We start from the raw sequence: 22,403 nt of genomic DNA, 5'->3' as shown, positions 1-22,403 counted from the left end.
CGGCTTCTGGAAGGTCCTGGAGGAGAGGAGCTAAGAAAAGAGCCAAGTTGAAAAGGTCCCCCCAGAACATTTGAGGCGTCTGCCTTTTGACATGCTAATTGCGGTGTCTGTGAGGGGAGGCACTTAGACTCCCTCTGCAGCCCAGACAAAAAGACCCTCAGAAATGCAGGGGCGCCTGGGTGGCTCAGTCGGTTGGCCGGCCGACTTAGGCTCTGGTCATGATCTCATGATTCGTGGGTTTGAGCCCCGTGTCGGGCTCTGTGCTGACAGCTAGCTCAGAGCCTGGAGCCTGTTTCGGATTCTGTGTCTCCCTCTCTCTCTGACCCTCCCCTGCTCACGCTGTCTCTCCTTCTCTCAGAAATAAATGAAAAACATTAAAAAAAAATGCAGGAGAAGCAGCAGCATGTGCTGGGTCGCTCTGATCCATTCTGCGTTATCTTTTGTTTGTTGTTCACTTGTTCCTAGAAACAAAGGCTTCAGAGACTGTTTCCTGTAGTGAGAAAGGCTTCAGAGACAGTTTCCTGGAGTGAGACAGTCCTAGTGAACGAGTTCCGGGGGACACAGGTCACTAGTAATCTCTTTGTATTCTCTTCTGAGTAGGAGCAATTTCAACGGTGACTTTCTTTAACGATGATGTTTGCTCAAGGGCAGCAGGACGATTAAGGGGGGTGTGATTTTCACATTAAATAGTTTCTCTCTTAACACAAACCACATCTTTCAGTTCGACGGTAACATTCCGAAATTTGATACTATCTTTACTTAAAGTATAGCCAAACTTCTCAAACAGAGTCACGGGTGATCTTTTATAAAATAAAATCTATGGAAAATCCCTCACTTGTTTTTCTGCGTTGGGTTCTTTGTCCCCTTGATTTGGCAGAAGGGGGCAAGCTTCTTTCTGCTTTGTTACATGTCCGTATGAATTTTCAGCAGAGCCAGCAAGTAATTTTAGTGTCCATAATGACTTTCACTACAACTGGGGTGCCTAACAGCACAAACAATAAATATTTAAGTCAGCCTTCCCTTCGGGATCTAAATATAGACCCACTGATCTCTGTAACTCCACTGGCGAAGATGTTATCTTTCCTCAGCGTAGGGTTTTTCGGAATTAGATCCAGCACAGCTTTGCACTGGGAAATAGATCCACGCACCTTTATAAAGAGAGATGTGATTTACAATTTATTATCTTCCTCATGTCTCACAAAGCCTTGCGCCGACCGCGGACACGCTCATTCCGGCTGAGATCGTCATCTGTTAAAATAAACAGCAGCCTGTATGCACTGAAAAAAGTACTCACAATGCAAAACATGCAAGAGAGTAAAGCAACAGAAGGCCATTAAGTTAAATGTATTGCCTCGCTGTTTTAACTCCTTTTTCTAGGGCTTTCCAAGGAATCTATGTGGGTGGGGGGCTAGGCAAAGCATATTCACTATAAACAGACGCCAGTGTTCCTTATTAATTCAGGGGAAGTCTAGTAGCAAACAAAGGTTAGTTGACAGAAGTCTGTGGGTCAAACATCATTTTTGTAGTTTACTAAGAACTGTAGTAGAGGGGCGCCTGGGTGGCTCAGTGGGTTAAGCATCCGATTTCGGCTCAGGTCGTGGTGTCGTGGTTCGTGGGTTCGAGCCCCGCGTCGGGCTCTGTGCTGACAGCTCGGAGCCTGGAGCCTGCTTCGGATTCTCTGTCTCCCTCTCCCTGCCCCTCCCCTGCTCATGTCCTGTCTCTCAGAAATAAACATGGAAAAATATATATTTTAAAAAAGAATGGTAGTAGAACCCTGTCAATACAGGGCTAAATAAATAAATAAATAAATAAGACAGACAGACTTGTAGGGACCGTTGTATTCCCCGAAACACAAATGCTGCCAAGAGACCTGACCCCAAGCCCGCCCCAGGGCAGCTGTTCTGTGGAGGAGTTTCCCCATTGGATTACAGGTCAGGTCTCCCCCTTAACACCTGCAAGGGGAAGCAGCAGGGGGTGGGGCTGGAGAAGTGGTGGGGAGGAGGGTGGCAGGGAGACTTCCCCCAAAGGCTCGCGTGCCTTTTGAATTTTGTGTCGTGTTACTGTGTTCTCTATTTAATAAGTAGAAATTCAAAAAGTGGTTCTGCTTTGTTTCGTGAAACCAACGATGGTTCAAAAGCCCCATTGTTTTAGAAGGAAACAGTCGCTCGTAAAGGAGCTCGGGGACAAAAAGATCTAGATAACTAACAGGTGTGTCTTGATTCAGTTACCAAAGGCCTTTTGCTTTGCATCTTGAGCAAGGAAAGGAGACTGCAGGCTTAACCAGCTACGCTCTCTGCTAACGACCCCTACTCCCCAGGGGAGCTTTGTGCCAAACGACTGCCTTCCCAGGAATCCACCCCCAGTCCCAGCCACCTCACTACCGCCCAGAGCTTGGTCTTGGAGGATGGAGTTTGGCCCAAATTCTGAGCAGTTGGAAGGGAAGCCGTGAGGGCCAGCAGGGCCCCCCCCAGGTGCTGGGGAGATGGTAGACATCAGAACTAAGATCTGTAGGAAGGATGTGCCTGGGTGGCTCGGTCGGCCGGGCATCTGATCTTGATTTCAGCTCAGATCATGATCTCCTGGTTCGTGGGATTCTTGCTGTCAGCACAGAGCCTCCTTGAGATTCTCCCTCCCTCTCTCTCTCTATTAAAAATAAATAAACTTTTTTAAAAAAACCCCTACAATCCTTAGGCAAAAGGAGGGATCGGACTAAGAGGGGCTGGCGGGCATTCATTCACACCGAAAAATAGCATTCAAAGCATGTGCTTGCGGAAGGGAGCCCCAGGGGGTAAAGGAGGTGGGGTGCAGGCTCGCTGGAGACCAAGCGAGGCAGGCAGGACTCGGGGACTTGGAAAGGTCGGGGGCGGGGGGGACAGACAGGCCAGCGGATTTCCTAATAGTTACAACACAGGTCCTGTAGCCCGGAGAACAGCCCCGGAACCCGTTCCTGGAAGCGGAGCACGGATCGGAGCGAGGCCAGCACACGGCAGGCTCCGCGTGTTACCCACAGTCCGGGGAGCCGCTCGGGCCTGCAGTGAGAGGGTGCGCCCCACTCCCGCATCTCTGCAAGTGGAGGGAAGGAAAGTTGGTAGAGCGAGGGGCGCCTGGGAGGCTCAGTCGGTTGAGCGTCCGACTTCGGCTCAGGCCATGGTCTCACAGTTCGTGGGTTCGAGCCCCCACATTGGGCTCTGTGCTGACAGCCAGCTCAGAGCCTGGAGCCTGTTTCAGATTCTGTGTCTCTGACCTTCCCCTATTCGTTCTCTCTCTCTCTCTCTCTCAGAAATAAATAAAACATTAAAAAATATATTTAAAAAGTTGGTAGAGCGAGGCGGGATGGAGGAGGACAAGGCACGGCTTGCCTTCTGAGTGGTCAGGCATCCTAAAGAGAATTTTCTAGATTCTTTTTTATGTGCAAACCATCTTTCCTTAAACATACATATAGGTAGTCTTTTAAGTTATATATATCCCATTTCGAAGGCTTGAAGGGATCCTGCAAAGCATGTAATGTGCCTAAAGGTCAAAGTAGCATTCTGTTTAAGCGGTGCCGCAAATTAGATTAATGCCTTCATTGTCTGCCTCACGATGGCGAATTTTCCCGTAGCAAAATTGCTGCTGCTGCTTAAAAGATCTGTAATCCTATAGCCCTGTCAAGTAGATATGGCGGTTTGAGGCTGATGAAAATGTTCTAGAAGTATTCGGCAGTGGTGGCTGCACAGCTTTGTGAATATACTAAAACCTACTGAATCGTGCCTTCTCAAGGGGTGAATTTTATGTGAGTTATATATTGATTTTTTTAAAAAGAAGACCTGTCCAGGTGTAAAGTCACCGTAGGCGTAGGAGAGAGAAATGAATTCTAAGGAATTGTCTGCTGAGGAGCTAGGACATCTGGTCACCTCTGGGATCAGTGACTTCGCCCTTTTGGCCAGAAAGTGTAAAGTCCCTGGGTTCGAAGATGGATGGGTAGAGTGAGTCACGGCCACGCTCCTAGACAGGTAAACAAATTGCCTGCATGTTCACGTCAGATGGTGCTCCCCCGGAGGCAGGGTTTGGAGCCCAGGACGCGGCCCGGAGCCTGACAGTGTGCTAAGCTGCTGCTTCAGGGGTAGACCTCTTACCAAATTCCCCTAAAAAGAACCTGTCTGTGAGAAGCACAAAGCCTGGGCTTATCTCACAGAGACTGCTGCAGCTTTCGTGTGGGTCAGAAGCCATCGATAACCTTTTCCATCTGAGACGAGGCCCAACCACATATGTCTCTTGTTTGCCTTTGTCATCAGTATGGCGGGAGCGCTCGCTTATTATTAGGCTCAGACGAACCCTATTTGGTAGGATTTGCACTGATCACCTTCAGCTTCGCCACGTTGCTCCCGTTTGCCTTCCGTGTGCACCTGTTACGGTGCTAGACGCAGACCAGGGCTGCCTCCCGAGGAACGGATTCCTATGACAGCACAAAGAGAGAACGGAATGGAGGGGCGGCTTCTGTTAGGTCATTCTTCCTGGTTTCCGAGGGGCTCACAGCTCCGCCCTTAAGCCCTTGCTCTGCACCAGCCCACGTGGGGAGTGTCCAGTTCGCAGTGTTGGCTGGGCCCAGTCCAAATACGGCCTCCCGGGCACACGTGGCTCCAGGAACACATGGAACATTCTCGCTGACCTCAAAGTAACCCTCGCTGCCGCATCCCTCCCGCAAGCCCTCTGCCTGGCCCGAGGGACGTCAGAGGGGTCTGCATTGGCCGCGTCCCGCACACCCCACTCAGCAGCCCGGGCTTTTCTGGGTGTGGTGCTTGCTTGATAAAACTTCCTTCCAGAACAGGGGTATCATGAGGATGCGTGGCTTCTCTAAGCTCTGTTATTCCACACCTTCTGTTCAGGCTCTTTAATACGCAGATGAAGCCCTCTGCGAGCTCCCCCTGCCCATTCCTTTTCCCACATCTGGCCCATCTCAGTGTATCCTGTAAGCCTGAATTCATTTATCACAGCCCTTAGGACACTGCCCCTGGGCTTCTCTGCCTGGGGGGGAGCGGGGGGGAGCATCCTGGTGTGTTTAGCCCTTTGAGGGCAGGGTTTATAACTTTGCATCCCGGAGCCCCAGCAGGTATTCAGCCAAACGCAGCTGCGGTGCGGCACCCTTCTGTTTCCCACCTGCCTGCCCGTGGACAGGACAGGACCGTGGTGTCGTGTCTTTTCTCGAACACCGGAGGAAGCTGATGCAGAAAGAGCTTTTCTGTGGCGAGGTGATAAGAATCTCTGAGTGGCTGTCGGGGACTTGGCTTTTTGTTTTGTTTTGTTTTACGTAGATGGGCAGATCTGGAGATCGCATTTGTATCTAGACTTGTACAGAAAGGAAACAGAGGCTCTAAAAGCTTAAGTGGCCAGTCGGGGTGGGGGTGGGGTCCCCGCCTGCAGGGTTCCTATCACTGTCCAGCCTTAAAAAATTCTCTGTGTGTTTCAATTTTAAGAGGTAAGCAGTATGACACGTCCTTTAAAGCTCAGAGAATGTCTGGGCCTCCTGGGTGGCTCAGTTGGTTAAGCATCTGACTCTTGATTTCGGCTCAGGTCACAATCGCACGGTTCATGAGTTTGAGCCCCGCATCAGGGTCTGTGCTGATGGTGTGGTGCCTGTTTAGGATTCTCTCTTCCTCTCCCTCTGCCTGCATGCGCATGGTCGCTCACTCTCTCTTTCCCTCTCTCTCTCTCTCAAAATAAATAAGCTTAAAAAATTCAAAGGAAAGTCTGAGACCAAAATTGACATCCCTCATGTACAATATGTATATTAAGGGGCCGCCTTATGTTCTACGGTTTTATGACCAGGGTTGCTGAGCTTGTATTTGTCCACCATGTGACCATAATCCATCATATTACCACGAGCATAACCGAATGGTTTGAAATGCCTCAATGGGTTTTATGTCAGCATCAATTTGTTTTATACATTCTTAGTGGGGGAGGTGCTAGTACAGGAAAGTGGCATCTTGGGGAGGTCATATCACAAGGAGCAGTTTCAGGACTGTTTATGGTGTTTCCTTAGGCTTTTCAGAAATGTAATTCAGCGATTCACTTTTTGTTTTATCCAGAAAGGACTTGTGCAAAATCTCTACCTGATGTCAATTTCCTTTTCAGATGACTTTTCAGATCACCCCTCCGTGTACCCGTGACAGGCATTATGAGCATTTTGGACGATGCTGCAATAAATGTGAACCAGGTTTGTGTTTCCTTGCTCCTCAAAAGTGGGTGGAGCTCTCATTTTATTTCTTAATCCAGGGAATAATTCTATCCTGCCAGATTAAAAAAAAATTAGATAGACTTTTTATGGGAGTGGCAGGTAATACCGTATGTCACTTTGAAGACAAAAACCTTTCTCTCAACAGATAAAATCACTTAAAAATCACAAGCAATTGCAGAAACTGGTACTTAATTTATACTGGAACACAGTTTTCTAAAACACCATTTCTTGAGAAAGCAAGGTTTTAAAAACCATATTTTAGCACTTTGCAATTCAAACTTACAACATATAAAATGCAACTCTTCTTGAAAAGTATCTTACAGAAAATTTGGGGGAAATACCATACTTACTGGAATTGTTGCCACTGAAAATTGCCCACACCCGGCTAAACCTTCTCCGCACACACCTGCTGAGGGGCAGAAGGCGGACCGGTTACCTCTCTGCCATACTTGCCTTACCAGATTGTGGCCAAGTGTTTCTACAGCCTTAGTAAACTCCAAATCCACAGGCCCCTCACTCATTCATCGTTCTAGAAACTGCAGATACGCTACAAGATCTTTTAGATATTCAAGCTATACATATTTTTCGGATGTGCAGAAGCAAGATATGGTGATTTTCATGAGCATGCATGCATACCCATGCATGTGTGTGTGTGTGGGGGGGGTTACTCTTTGGTCAAACTGAGTTAGCCGTGAGCCCACAGTATATGTAGGACGAAAGAAGTTAAGTCTCTTGTTAGAGAACCGTCATCCTTTCCCTGGTCAGCCAGCAGAGACATGGAGTGGAAAGGACGATCTTTTACATCAGTGAGCTGAAAGGCTGCTGTGACCTTGAGCACAGCGAACCTAGGAGAGGCTCTTCCAGCCAGCTGGGAGGCCTGAGAGCCCATCCCTGATATGCAGCCTCATTCCGCGTATCCTGCTATGTTAGGGAGCTTCCTGGGGTCACAGTCCTTCAAGTAGTCCAGTAGATTGGTGTATTTTCGTTGTTATGGGGGGGTATTTTCAATGGGTGCCTTTTTTTTCCTTCTAAATTAAGGAAAGTACATGTCTTCTAAATGCACTACTACCTCGGAGAGTGTGTGCCTGCCCTGTGGCCCAGACGAGTACTTGGACACCTGGAATGAAGAAGATAAATGCTTGTTGCATAAAGTCTGCGACTCAGGTAACCCAGGCATAGCAGTGGTGAGTGCGGAGAAATGATATTTTTGATACAGTGGTGCTATCTCCTTTGGGGGCCATAGGAAGAAGTTTTGACCTTGGACTCCCAGAAGTAAGTGCTTCAGATCCCAGAAGCATCGTGTGAACATTCTTCCTTTAGAGCTTTTTTTGCCTTTTTTTTTTTGAGAGGAAGAGCAAGCAGGAGAGGACCAGACAGAGAAAGAACCCCAAGCAGGCTCCATGCTCAGTACGGAGCCCAATGTGGGGCCCAATCCCACAAATCAGCACAGACACTTAAGTGACTGAGCCACCCAGGCGTCCCTTCATTTCCAGCTTTTGTTCTGGAATATAATTGCATCCCAGGTTAACCATGGAACATGTGTTACATTTGACAGAATATTGCTACAATGTTTCCATGTGTGTTGCGTTATTTAATTTTCACAGAAATCCTACCAGGTAGCCACAGTTATCCCATTTTACAAAGGAAGAAACTGAGACCAGGAGAATTTGGGTGACTTTTCCAGGGTTAACAGATGAGAAGCAGGACTCAAAGCCAGATCTGCCTCTCAAGTCTTTTTCCTGAACCATAAGTGTCTTACTATACAATTTGATCTCCCTATTAGACCGCTATGGTTTTTTTAAATTTTGACTCAAAAAATTTTTTAATTATAGTTTAATTGTAGGAATCAGGATCAAAATATGTCTCTTGAGTCTTGACCCAGAGGTTCCTTTTCCTCTTTTTTTTTTTCCATTTAGTTTATCTGTTCCAAAAACCATGTTTTTAATCCTGTGAAGTTTCCACAGTCTGATTTCTGCTGGTTGCATTTCCTTATTTAACATATTTTTCTGCCTCCTGTATTTCCTGCAAAGTGGTTGTTAGGGCATCAGAAGCTGGGTGGTTTTGTTTTGCAAAACTGCTTCATAGTTGGCATAATGTCGGGAGCATATAGTAGCTGCTTATCTCTCTTCTTGGGAGATGAGCGGCTGTCGAAGGTCATGGCCTCTTTCCATCCACTTTCATGAGGAGCTATAGAAATGTGACCTCCTATCACTCCCTCTTCATTAATAGCTGGAGAAACTTCCGTCCCCAACTAATTGTTACCCTGAAGTATAGTATACACAGGAAAGGCAGAATGAATGCTTGTAACTTTATCTACCACTTTTCAAAAGAATGATTAGATCACCAAGCTTCTCCAAAGGATTTGTATGAATATTATGAATGCAGCCATTTAGACATATTTGAGGTGTTTTAATCTATTGCAGTTACTAGTTGTATGGGTGCTGAGATCGCCTCACCTCCTCCGGGTGGACTCCCAGTCTTTGATGTGACCCCAGGTGACTTTAAGAGCTTGCTTCCCAGTTCCTCTTGGACATTTCCTGCCTTGAACCTCAAAGCAGCCATTTCTTTAAGAATTCCTTCCTGATTACATCCCGAGGACATCTCATCTAGCGACCTCAGTCTGGACGCTAAGGGGGGATTCACTGTTACCAGACAGATCCTCGTTTATAGGTTTTCAGTGGCCAGAACTAGGAGAGAAGTATTTTTTGATTTTTTTAAACATGACAGTTTTCTAATGTGTTAGAGACAGCTGGCAGATTTGGGCCACAGAAGGTAACATGGAAACTCCACTGAGCAGAAGCATCTGATCAAGTCTTTTTTCCTTCCCACTGCTTAGTAATGACCTTGACTCACTGCTGTCTCTTGGAAATAAAGATTCATTCTGTCTCCTGCCGAAGTCGATTAAAGCCCCAAACCTGGCGCATTAAGATACTTAAAAATATGTCAAAATTGTTCATCACCGCACCAGCTTACATCCACGCACATTTGAGTGGGGTTGTGGGATTAGAATTTTCCAAGGACGTGACCCTGGTCCACGTATGTTGTGGCATTAGGCACATGTTTATGCAGCTTGGCCTTGGTGTTGTACAGCTGACCTGGGCCCCAGGGAGCGGACGCAGGAGGGACGCAGGAAGATGTCTCCAGGTTTTTCACGCTCTGGTCTAAAAAGAATGGGAGTAGGAAACATCTCCTCCCCGCAGGCTGTTACCCGAGACGGGGAAGGAGACAGGGGTCTGCTTTGCTCACTTCTTTTTCCCTCGGAGCTCTATCCTCAGCCATTCGGGCTTCTCTAACACACTAGCACAGACTGAGTGGCTTCAACAGCGGACGCTTATTTCTCCCAGTTCTGGAGGCTGGAAATGGGAGAGGAGGGCACCGGCGTGGTTGGGTTCTTGGGGAGCGCCCCCTTCAGGATTTCACGATGTTCTCGCCGTGTCTCCACCTGGCGCGGGACAGAGAGGGACGAAGGAAGCTCTCTGCCCTTGTGCAGAGGCACTGACCCACTCATGCACTCTCCAGTCTCGTGACCTAACCACCTCCCAAAGGCTGCACCTCTTACCACCATCACACTGGGGGTGAGGGTTACAACGTGAGTTCCGGGAGGACCCACATCAGTCCATAACAAACTTCTGTAAGGACTCAGGAGTGTAAGTACGGGGGCTGTTTGGACAGTCCACGTGAGATGGGTCCTATAGGGGTGGAAAGTCTGTTTCAAATAATACTGTAGTGTGTGTGTGTGTGTGTGTGTGTGTGTGTGTGTGCGCGCGCGCGCGCGCGCGCGCATGCGCGTGCAGGTTGATTCTTGTTATTCACAGAATAACCTAATGTTCTTTAAAGTCACCACAAAAGAATGAACTACTAAATACTGAACCACTGCTCCCAGGGGAAATACGGGGTTAGGTTCCTGGGAGCCTCTGGTCACAACATCTTTGTCAACTGATCCATGTGTCACCTTGTTTTGTGTGTGTTTCCGTTCAAAGACACCTTAATAAATATCTTGATTCATTAACATTGAACTTACAGCCAACAGCGCTGTAACTCATGCCTGAACAAAGTTTACCTTAACATGTATCCTCCGTGGGACACACCACGGCCCTCTTGAGGGGCCTGGAAATACCAAATGGCACTTCTGCTCTCTGACCGTGGGCCATTGTAAGCAATGGCATCACTAACAAAAAGCACAGAAATGCCAAAAATAGGACACTAACTAAACCACAAGAAAGACACTTGACTCCAGTCTAAGAGCTGTCACAAGAAGACAGAGTGGGACCTTGTTTGACCTCAGCTGAGAGCATGAGCGTCCAGCCAGTGGCTCGAAATTTCCACTGTTCTGTGTGTGTCCAAGAATGACCGCAAAAGTGCCAGCAGTACTGATTTGGGGGTTACGGTAAAATTTTAGCGAGTGGGTGAGATTGCAAGTGTGAATCAACAAATAATGGAGGTGGCCTTGTGTGAGTAGGCATGACCGCCCTTCCACAAAAAGTGGAAAGGGCAGACTTGGGGTGAGAAGGAGAGCACCTTGCAACGTGTTGTGAGAAAAGAGACGAGTAAGGAACGGCTTGCCCTGAGTAGTTGGGGATATTGACTTCCGAGTGTGTCATCAGGCCCGACCTCTGTAACGCATTCACTTCTCTAATTACCCTGTGGCCCCTGTTTCCGCAGCTCTGCAGGATCCTCAGATGAGTCCCCCGTCTCCACATCCCTGTTCTCGTAGGTTCGGTCAAGCATTGGTGTGAAGACTATTGATCCCATGTGAATTCACTAAAACTTAAGCAACCATGAAATCTATTTCGCATTAGCCCAAACAGACAATGATCATAAACTCCCCAGCTCTTAGTCTTCCTACTGACGTGAAAATTGCCTTAAAAAAAAAAAAAGAAAGAAAAAAACCCACAAGACTCCGCGTGCCTGGGTGGCTCAGTGGCTTAGGCATCAGACTTTTGCGGGGGTCATGGTCTCAGAGAGGGGGAGCCTGCTTGGGATCCTGTTTCCCTCTCTCGCTGCCCTTCCCCCGCGCGTGCCCTTTCTGTCTCAAAAATAAACATTTGTTAAAAACCCACAAGACTTAATTTTGGAGAGGGGGAGAGAACCGTGCTGGGCTGCTGTAGTGCAAGCACTATGGGGGAGCTTGGGGGTTCCCAAACCGCTGTCCCGAATGATGCACTTGCGGCGGACAGTCGCGCGCTGCGTCCCCGTCCCGGAGCCCGTCCGGGTGCCCGTGTTGCAGCGCGGGCCTAAGGTGGAAGGTGAGCGGCTGTGTCTCTGTCTCCCGCAGGCAAGGCGCTGGTGGCCGTGGAGCCCGGCAACCGGACGGCCCCGCGGCGCTGCGCCTGCACGGCCGGCTACCACTGGAGCGCGGACTGTGACTGCTGTCGCCGCAACGCCGAGTGCGCCCCGGGCTTCGGCGCCCAGCACCCGGGTAAGGGGTTCGGTGCGGGCGTCAGGCGGGCTCTCCCGCGGGGGCCGGAGGGGGCTCTGAGGGGCGGCTCTGCGTCATTCCCCCTCCGGGGAAGCAGGTGGCGCCGAGGTAGCTTGAGGGTCCCCCTGAGCAGGGCCAGGTTACCTCCTCCACGCGAACGTGAGCGCACGGCGCCCCATCCCCCCAAGGCTCCCCCATCCCGGACACCTTGGGATCTCCGCTGAGGCGGGCAGGGGTAACGCAGGGGTCCTCAGACCCTTTTTAAAATCTGGTGTAACCCCTTAGAACGATTTTGAAAAACCATGCGCCCCCGGCATATTTTTAAGTTGGCAGCTAACATTTTCTTTTTTATTGCCAGTGTAAAGAGTTGCTAAGGAATTAGTTTCCAAGGAATTATAACAGCAGTAACACTTTCAGAAATGGAATTCAGTGGTGTCTAAACAGCATAGCAGTTTGATAGCATCATCATCCTTTTTAAAAATGCACTAATGGTCCTTCACTCTTGGAAGTTTTACACGGTTCTTTTCCTTCCTTTAATTTGTATCCACTTCACTTTCCCCATAGAATTTTATCCTAATGTATTTTTATGCTTGGAGGCCCTCTTACTAATCACCTTTTCATACATTTTCACATCAAAACTCTGCACGGATTTGAGACTGTAATTTTTAAAAATTTCCCATGACTCAAGGTTCTAAGAGTTAAAAACACTTCTGGACTAAATTTTATTACTGTTATTACCCAATTGTCAAAAATATATTTTGATATAATTGTAAAAACTATGAACTTAATGAGTGAAGTTTTTTCTTATTCATATATTCATGATTGAATATTATTTATTGCTAAAATGCAACAGAATTTAACATTAATTCTATTTCCACCAAGTGTTAAGAAACTTGGTCCCATAAATAACTAAATGGCTAAGGAAGCCTTCTGTTAGACAAGTATCAGTTCTTTCAACACTTCCTTTGTTATATGTCCAGGTCACATAGTGGTGTGACATGAAATGTTTGGGTTTTTTTTTTTTAATGTTTATGTATTTTTCAGAGTGTGTGTGTGCACAAGCAGGGTAGGTGCAGAGGATCCGAAGCGGGCTCTATGCTGATAGTACTGAGTTCCATACAGGGCTTGGACTCTCAAACAGCAAGATCATGACCTGAGCCAAAGTCAGGCACTCAGCTGACTGAGCCACCCAGGTGCCCCTCTAAAGGTGTTTTTATTGATCTCTCAGTTAAGAACTCTGTGTTCTCAATTTTGTTAAAAGTAAAGAAATAGTGGGGCTCATGGGTGGCTCAGTCGGTCAAGTGTCCCACTTTGGCTCAGGTCATGATCTCATAGTCCATGGTTTTGAGTCCTGCGTCAGGCTCTGTGCTGACAGCTCAGAGCCTGGAGCCTGCTTCAGATTCTGTGTCTCCCTCTCTCTCTCTGCCTCTCCCCTGCTCGCTCCCTGTCTCTGTCTCTCAAAATAAAACAAAGACATAAAAAGTTTTTTTTTTTAAAGTAAAGAAATAGATATCTTCTTGACAGAGAAGTATTTCTTAGAGTCACTTACTGCCCTGACTTCTGGAAAGCACCCCAAAGCAGTTTTTTCAAGATGTAACAAATGATCATTTATACCTGTTGATCTTTCAGTTAGAGGCAACTTGTTTTAACCCAGAAGCCTTGGACAGGATTAGGAGAATTAAGATGGTATTCATTTCAATTCCTATGGAGGAAGTGGTCCATCAGACTCCCACTGGTAGTCAGCCCTTGTTACCAAATGTATCAACTAAACCAGATGAGCTTTCTCTTTATTAAAATAAATCTGGGGCACCTGGGTGGCTCAGTCAGTAAGGGTTCGACTTTGGCTCAGGTCATAATTTCATGGTTCATGGGTTTGAGCCCCTTGTTGGGCTCTGTGCTGACAGCTCAGAGCCTGGTGCCTGCTTCGGATTCTGTCTCCCTCTCTCTGCCCCTCCCCTGCGCGCGCGCGCACACACACACACACACACACACACTCTCTCTCTTGCAAAAAGAAACATTAAGAAAATAAAATAATTTTTAAAATCACTTTAAATAATTTAAAAACAAACTCCCTATGACAGCCAACTCCCTTCCAAATTTGATTCTAAGACAAGGTGCCACCCGCGTGAGAAAAGGTGCCTGTTCTCTGATGGATGGTCTGGCTGCCGTATTCCTTTGCGAATCGTGCATTCTCTGCAAGTAGGCGGAGGATCGAGGGGGTGAAGTGGATGAATAGAAATCCTGCTACTGCCCTACCTTGCAGTGTATTTGAATTCTGAACAACTCACCCTGGTCCCAAATACCCCATTCTGTTGTCACACTCACGTTTTGCCCTTGACAGACAAGAAAAGGCAGACCCTGTATGGAGGTGCTCTGAATGCAGGACTTTTGCCGTTACCTGTATTTCGATTTGTTGTGACTTTTTTTTTTTTTTGGCATCTCAGAGGTTTGGCAGCATAGCTTTGGAGTGGGTAAGCCATGTGCCTTCTTTTGTAAAGTGGGAAAAGTGTGATTGTGTCCAGGGAAAGAGGAATGGAGAACCTATAGGATGCCTCAGGTAGCTCAGGGTTTCCAATTGTGGGTGTGGAAGTCAGGTGCATGGATTTAATGTCCTTAAAGCCATGTGTGACTTGTAGCTCCTTAAGAAGTCTTTGTTTTTAAGGGTTACTCTTCTAGAGTGTGTTAATATTTTTAAAAGCTGTCTGGATTAATGTGAGCAACTAGATGTTAACTGGACTTCTGTTACTATTGTTTCAAGGTGAATCAAACTACTAGATTAAGGCAATTATTAGATTAATTATTAAATAATTACTAATTTTTAAAACATCTCAATCCAAGTTAGCTAACATATAGTGTAATAATGGTTTCAGGAGTAGAGCCCAGTGATTCATCTCTTACATGTAATACCTGGTGCTCATCCCAATAAGTGCCCTCATTAACACCCATCACCCACTTAGCCCGTCCCCTGCCTCCCCTCCATCAGCCCTCAGTTTGTTCTCTGGATTTAAGAGTCTCTTATGGTTTGCCTCCCTCTCTGATTTTATCTTATTTTTCCTTCCCTTCCCCTATGTTCATCTGTTGAGTTTCTTAAATTCCACATTTGAGTGAAATCCTATGATACTTGTCTTTCTCTGGCCAACTTATTTCACTTAGCATAATACATTCTAGTTCCATCCACATTTTGTAAATGGCAGGATTTTATTCTTTTTGATAACCAAGTGATATTTCATTGTATATTTATATACCACAACTTCTTTTTTAAAAAATTTTCAATGTTTATTTTATTTTTGGGAGAGAGAGAGACAGAGTGCTAGCAGGGGAGGGGCAGAGAGAGAGAGAGGGAGGCAAAGAAGCTGAAGCAGGCTCCAGGCCCCTAGATGTCAACACAGAGCCCAATGTGGGGCTTGAACTCACGAGCCATGAGATCACGAGCTGAAGTCGGATGCTTAACCGACTGAGCCACCCAGGTGCCCCATGTACCACATCTTTATCCATTCATCAGTAGATGGACATTCGGGCTCTTTCTTAGTGTGGCTATTGTTGACAGTGCTGCTATAAACATTGGGGTGCATGTGCCCCTTCAAATCAGCGTTTTCTTATCTTTTGGGGTACCCTACTTATCGAGGCAATTGCAGAAATCAAGAATGTAATTCCCATTTGACTTTGAACAAAGAAAGTGTAATTTCTTATTTTAGTGCTTTATTTATGAAAATAAATCACAGAAGTGCTTTCAAGAGTAAATAAAGTGCTTCAGGAGTAAATTGTGATTTTGGCACCAATTGCCTGATTATGATATCACATGGTAGCCAGTGTTCTTTTTTAAAAGTATTTATTTATCTTGGCGCGGGGTAGGGGAAGCAGAGAGAGAGAGAGAGAGAAAGAGAATCTCAAGTAGGCTCCAGGCTGAGCATGGCTCAAACCCACGACTGTGAGATCATGACCTGAGCCAAAATCAAAAGCCAGAGCCTAACCAACTGAGCCCACCAGGCACCCCGCCAATGTTCTTCTTTATTGGAATCACCAAAGGGTCATCACATGTCAGTTACAGTAAGGATAATAGACATAGGAAATTGGAGACATTTCCTAGTTTGATAACATAGTTGACGAGGAATGTTAGAGATCTCAAGAAGGCTTACTAACCAGGACCAATTTCTGCTTGTGCTGCTGTGGCTTACGGCAGGGGTCCAAACTCCATCCCACCGCTGTTTGTGTAGAGTTTTACTGGAAGACAGCCATATTGTGTGTGTTTTCTAAACATTGTCTATGATGTTTTCACGCTACAAGTAACTACAGAGATCAGAAGGCCTACAAAGACTAATATATTTACTCAGTGGCCCTTTATAGAAAACATTTGCTACCAACTCTTGGTTTAAGAGAGAGATCTGTAGGGTTTTGGGGGGAAGGGTTGCTTTTGTTTCCATTTTTGTCTGAGAAAACTTTGTTACAAACACTCTAGTGTTCGGACTCCGAAGATCTAGCTCGTCAGAAGGAGCCAGGAGAGGAAGTTAGCCTTAGAAGCTGTAAAAAGGCTGCTGCCCTCTAGGCAAAGACTGCTATAAACCCAGAAGGCTGAAACGGGGAGCGGACAGGTGGCTGGTTCAAACAAGACAGCCGGCCCCCCGCGTGACCAGGACAGCGGCTCCCAACGGCCAAGTGTCAGTACCTAACTCAGGTACTGATGTCGGTGGCCTGACGATGAGCCAGTTACCTTGCTGACCATGGTTCTGGGACCCTGGCCCCTCTGAAGCCGGGACCCAAAGCAATCAGCCGCAGGCGGTGAGGGTGGGAAGGGGAGGCCGGAGGCACTGGGGGCGGCTCCTGATCTCGGGTCCTCAGGGTCGTCAGCCTGGCCGATCTCTAAGTGTGCCTGTGTGTTTTGCGTGTTCTTTTGTCCATTTTTTTGACAGTGCAGCTCAACAAGGACACAGTGTGCGAGCCCTGCCTTGTGGGCTCCTTCTCGGCCACCTTCTCTTCCACAGAAAAATGCAAACCCTGGACAAAGTAAGTGACAACGAAGGAGCCCACAGAGTTTGTTGATCTGATTTGAGTTTTAAATGTTTTTAACATTTATTCAATTTTGAGAGAGGGATAGAGCGCGAGTGGGGGCGGAGCAGAGAGCGAGGGAGACACAGAACCCGAAGCAGGCTCCAGGCTCCAAGCTGTCAGCACAGAGCCCGATGCAGGGCTCGAACTCACGAACTGTGAGATCACAGCCTGAGCCGAAGTCTGAGGCTTAGCCAACTGAACTGCCCAGGCGCCCGAGTTTGTTGATTTTAAACTCAACCTGCACTGTCCCATCCTGATTGAAAACAGACGGATTCAGTTTGGTGAGGCTTCTTCTCAAACCCGTGTTGAAAATGAGAAAAAGTCGTCAGTGAAGTGCGGGGGAAACAGCCCAGTCCAACTTGCCTTCGGCTTCATGTGCGACAGGAGCCCTGTGCCACTCTTGAGATTCACTTGGATCGACACTTTGACTTACAGCTGCAGCTTCTTCTTTCCTTTTTCTAACCTTATTTCCTTGAAAGTGACATATGATGTTTATTATCTTTCTCTCACCGCTCCCATGCGTCCCCCCCGCCCCAGCCAAACTGGTGTACTTGCCCAGAGATCTGTGTACGCATAGTGTGTGTGCATATGAAAGCCTCCTGTTCATGTGAATGTTTCTGTACGCTCAACATCTTGGGCTCCTGCACATAATATATGCTTAAGGAAGCTCATTCCATGTTTGTTCACTCAGATCTTTGTGTTTTTTTGTAGCTAGTGTTTCGCCATAGAGCTGTACCGTCATTTTATTTGATAAATTCCCTTTTGATAGGCATTTAGGTAGTTTCCAGTCTGTGGCAGTGATAAATAATTCTGTAGCACATCATCTCATGTATATATACTGTTTCACACTTAATGCAAGTGTGTGTGTGTGCACACACAGTAAAATTATATGTGTGTATATATATATATATATATATCATATATATATATATATATATAGTGTGTGTGTATATATATTGTGGAATTCCTGGGTCTTCCCATTGTGTGCTTTTTATTGAATACTGAAAAATTCACAATATATTAATTCTCATTAGATATTTGTTTTCTGATCCACTTATCCACCTTTTATGTTGAAAAAGATTTTTTGGGTTTTCAGCTTCAAAAGAGCATTCAGCAAAAGGTTATCACTCAGCCAAGGCCATTGAACCATTTGGCATCTTTACCGAAGATACCTGTGCTCCCTCTCAGAGCACAGTCTCACACTCGGTCCTAGAGACCCCAGCAGGGGTTCCTTTGCTTATTCCTTTGCCCACCCTTCCAGGCGCCGGGGATTGAAATGTGCAGGCAGACCTCAGTTCTTCTCCTGAAGGAGCTAGCAATCTAGTGGAGTGGAGCCTTGTGTAGCGTTGTTTAAAAAAAAAACACAAGAATATAAAAGCAAAGTACTTAACTAACTTTACCTCCACAGCTGTAGCATTCTTGGAGAGATGGAAGTTCGCCGTGGGACCGATAAATCAGATGTGGTTTGTAGTTCTTCTCAGCCGTCTACAAAGCCACCGAATGGTATGTTCAGACAGAGTGGGTTGGTTGTAGATGTGCCCAGTCTTGTTGGCTCTTCTAGATTTCTTCCAGAGTACATGCTGGGCCTGAAGGGGTTTACCTCTCCCTCTTCATCCCATCTTACCCATGGTCACCCTTCGCTTTTATCGGCGTTCTGACTCGAGATGTGTTGTTTACTTGAAGATTTCCTACTTTGGAATGGATGACTAATAAAATATTCATATATGCAAAAATAGGAAAGAAGGAAGAAAAGAAAGAAAAAAGAAATGGAGCTATAAACACGAATTAAAATGCCCAAATATGGCCGGATAGTGGAGGTCACAGTAGGGGTATCTGTGGGAGATTTTGGTCACTAACTAGAGTTAGAATATAGCTACTGTTATATACGGCACATTTTGCAGATTAAGTTAATCTTAAGTCATTTAAGTAACCAAAGCTTGACAGAAAAGTTGACAGCGTTTGTCAGTTGGATGCTGGCTACCCAGGGGCGTGAGGTGGCAGGGGTGGGTCCAGATATGGCAGCACCGGAAATGGCACACACAGCGGGAAGACCCTTGTAATGAGGCAGCAGATTAATGGGGCTAATGGACTAAGAAAATGAGAGGGTTAGATTTGACATTTTGGGAAACAGAGGACACCTAAGCATTCTGGATATGGAGTTAACACAGAGCAGCATTTAAAAAAGACCATTTAAAAGATAACATTGGAGGGCACCTGAGTGGTTCAGTTGGTTGAGTGTCTCTTGGCTCAGGTCATGATCTCGCGGTTTGTGAGTTCGAGCCCCATGTCGGGCTCTGTGCTGGCAGCTCAGAGCCTGGAGCCTGTTTTGGAGCCTATTTTGGATCCAGATCTCATTCTGCCCTGTTTACATTCTGTCTCTCTCTCTCAAAAATAAAACATTAAAAAAAATAACATTGGAAATAACTGAGAGAATAAAAAGCTAAAATTTTTTTAAATGTTTACTTATTTTTGAGAAAGAGAAAAACAGCACAAGCAGGGGAGGAACAGAGAGAGAGGGAGACACAGAATCCGAAGCAGGCTCCAGGCTCTGAGCTGTTAGCACAGAGCCCGATGTGGGACTCGAACTCATGAATCGCGAGATCATGACCTGAGCCGAAGTCAGACGCTCCACCAACTGAGCCACTCAGGTGCCCCCAAAGCTACTTTTAACAAGAGAGGAGAGGAGAGTCAAGAGTGCCAGGAACCAGGGCATGTAAACCAAGAGTTCATCCTATAAAGGTTCTAGCAATGATGTGATCAAGAGGATGGGACAGATATTTGCGTCACATCGTGTTGTAGATCACATCCCCGAAACACTTCGCGGGACAGCCATGGTTCTGTTCTCATGACCAGCAGAGCCCTGGTGCCATGTTGTTCTTTGGAAAGAGTAGGGTCAGGGGCTTCCTTTGGCCTCGGAAGCCGTCTGCTCAGAGGGATTGAGGTGTTGTTCTTTAGGTGAGCAAAGATGGATGTGGACGGCATGGTCAACACGATTAGAGTTGTACTAAAATAGCAACATTTCAAGACAGCCCTGGGCTGGCTTGCGGAGGGACGCCAGGCGCGGGCCAGGCTGCAATGTCGCTTCCCCCTTCCAGAGGTGAGCACGCTCTGCACACCTACTGTCAGAGCTGGGGACCGTCCTTCTTCTCTGATGCCAGACCAACAGCCTCCATTCTGGGGTCTGATTCAAAGGGTTTTGTTGTTAAACAAAAAGTAAAATGATTTGAGAATGATAGGAAATCATCTTTAACACCTTTTTCTTATTTTCTTCCGATACAGAGTCCAAGATATACTTGCCTGGTTTAATTATTCTGCTTCTCTTCATATCCGTGGCATTAGTTGCTGCTCTCAGCTTTGGTGTTTACTATAGGAAAAAAGGGAAAGCAGTAACAGGTATTGTATCTCCACTGGTTTTTGAAAATTAATCTTAAAGGAAGCAGACACCTTTCTGGGTATATGCTTTGGAAGGTGTACATAGAGCCTATGACCGCCTCCGGTGATTGGCTTAAAATAAGTGCCTTGACTTGGTTGCAGTTAAAATAAGGACAAATACACTGTAAGCCTAGTTCAATGTTCTCTGGCCAAACAAATAAACAAAAAAACCCGTGGTGCCTTTTGATGTGTAAGCAAACAAAATATGCGAGGTTCAGGGAGCAGATGAGTCTTAGGCTGTGTGTTCTTATAGGATAGATCATGCATCGTCAGGTGTGAATGTGTTGCCTTTTCCCAAGAATACCAACATTTAAAAAAGATTTTTTTTTAATTTTTATTTTTTATTTTTTTATGTTTTATTTATTTTTGAGAGAGATAGAGTCAGCATGAGCAGGGGAGGGTCAGAGAGAGAGGGAGTCACAGAATCCGAAGACAGGCTCCAGGCTCTGAGCTAGTTGTCTGCACAGAGCCTGACGCGGGGCTCGAACCCACAAACCGTGAGATCATGACCTGAGCTGAAGTTGGACACTTAACCGACTGAGCCACCCAGGCGCCCCTATTTTTTTTAATTTTTAAATGTTTATTGTTGAGAGAGAGAGACAGAGTGTAAGCAGGGGAGGGGCAGAGAGAGAGGGAGATACAGAATCTGAAGCAGGCTCCAGGCTCCGAGCTGTCAGCACAGAGCCATGTGGGGCTCGAATTCATGAACCACGAGATCATGCCCTGAGCTGAAGTAAGACGCTTAACTGATTGAGCCACCCAGGTGCCCCAAAGTGTTTATTTTGAGAGAGGGGGGAAAGAGAGTGATCAGGGGAGGGACACAGAGAGAGAGAGAGAGAGCAAGAGAAAGAGAGAAAGAGAACCCTAAGCGGGTTCTGTGCTGTCAGCGCAGAGCTCATTGCGGGGCTCTATCTCCCAAACCACGAGATCACAACCTGAGCATAAATCAAGAGTCAGATGCTTGAGCCACCCAGGCACCCCAAGAATACCAACATTTTTAACGCACCCACTTAAAATAGAGACAAATGTGCCAGTAAATGGACATAAAGTTTTAATTGGTGTCTTACCTTGAAATATGAAAATAAGTTATCTTTAATACAATTCAGGTGTCCATTCTTAGAAGGAATAATCAGGGGTTATCTTGTATCAAGAACAATCAATAGTGCCTTTTGGCCTTATATCACATTTGGCTTCTATACTGCAAAGGTGAAGGAGAGTAATTTTTAAGAAAGAATTTTTCTTTTTTTTTTTTTTAAATATTTTTATTTATTTCTAGGAGAGAGAGAGAGAGACAGCATGAGCAGGGGAGGGTCAGAGAGAGAGGGAGATTCAGACTCTGAAATAGGCTCCAGGCTCTGAGCTGGCAGTCAGCACAGAGCCCGACGCGGGGCTCGAACCCACGAACCGCGAGATCATGACCTAAGCGAAAGTCGGATGCTTAACCGACTAAGCCACCCAGGTGCCCCAAGAAGGAATTTCTTGAGACAGTTCTTCATGCTTTCGTGGCCAGACCTTCCTCTCTTGGAGCACCTGTTGACCCACCAACCTTTTTCTATTTTCAGTTGCTCAGGTGTTTAGCACGCCCACCTCACTTCACTGTGATTTGATCAGTTCTCCCATATCACATGCATGGACTTCATGAAACGCCGTACATGTTGCTATTTCCATTAACGTCACGTTACTTAATGAAACACTGGGCAATCAAAAGCTCTTAAAGATGGAAAATGATGTTCAAGGATGCCTGTGTTAAGTATACAACAGCGTTAAATGACCTTTTTTTAAGAGTCTACTCATTATTCAATATTTTTATTTAATGCCGCTCCACTTCCCTAGCAACCCAGTAACTAGGGATTTGAATGATGCATGTTCAGATGGTGAGGGTCACTTGTGGAGTTTACGTGAGATAAACAGATTTCTGATCTTTTTTTTTTTTTTTAGTTTTTGTCCCTGTAATAATCTCTTACTGCCATATCTTCTCAGTGAGAAGGACGATGAGTCTACCAGTTACTGAATCAGTATTTAGAGCTGTTTGTTGGCTTTCTCTTCATCTGTTCATGGGGCACATGTTTATTGGCTACCAGGGACGGGACTAGCGCTGGGGGCTCGTTACTGAGCTCCCACGGTGGGTCAGGCAGGGTTAGGCCCACAGTGAGTCTGAGTGCTGAAAGGGAAGTTGCGGAGCTCCAAGTGAGCAGATGACAGGGGGTCCTCTGACCTTGGGGCCAGCAGGGGTCTCCCGGAGGAGACAAGGAGCTGAGATCTGAAAGCCAGTTGGGATTAGTTGAGGTTAGT

General features: G+C 46.4%; 1 protein-coding gene across 6 annotated transcripts in view; it reads left to right on the top strand.

The window, feature by feature from the left end:
• Positions 1 to 22,403, top strand: part of TNFRSF11A (TNF receptor superfamily member 11a) — a 58,144-nt gene that overhangs the window by 18,292 nt on the left and 17,449 nt on the right. For 2 of the 6 annotated variants that reach the window (XM_039230545.1, XM_039230550.1), the window contains exons 1-8: positions 4,536 to 4,654; positions 5,081 to 5,228; positions 6,112 to 6,193; positions 7,253 to 7,378; positions 11,490 to 11,633; positions 16,541 to 16,634; positions 18,088 to 18,182; positions 19,959 to 20,072. In XM_039230545.1, coding sequence (XP_039086476.1) covers positions 5,202 to 5,228; positions 6,112 to 6,193; positions 7,253 to 7,378; positions 11,490 to 11,633; positions 16,541 to 16,634; positions 18,088 to 18,182; positions 19,959 to 20,072 — 682 coding nt within the window. In that variant the 5' untranslated portion in view covers positions 4,536 to 4,654; positions 5,081 to 5,201. Of the gene's footprint in view, positions 1 to 4,535; positions 4,655 to 5,080; positions 5,229 to 6,111; positions 6,194 to 7,252; positions 7,379 to 11,489; positions 11,634 to 16,540; positions 16,635 to 18,087; positions 18,183 to 19,958; positions 20,073 to 22,403 lie in introns of those variants that run through there. The other 4 variants (XM_039230546.1, XM_039230548.1, XM_039230549.1 and 1 more) reach the window with 4 other exon arrangements.

The sequence above is a fragment of the Hyaena hyaena genome, unplaced genomic scaffold, assembly GCF_003009895.1.
Source record: "Hyaena hyaena isolate Hyena2069 unplaced genomic scaffold, ASM300989v1 scaffold_47, whole genome shotgun sequence".
Classification (NCBI taxonomy): domain Eukaryota; kingdom Metazoa; phylum Chordata; class Mammalia; order Carnivora; family Hyaenidae; genus Hyaena; species Hyaena hyaena.
Note: the sequence above shows the minus strand (reverse complement) of the source record. Positions and strands in the feature narration are given on the sequence as shown.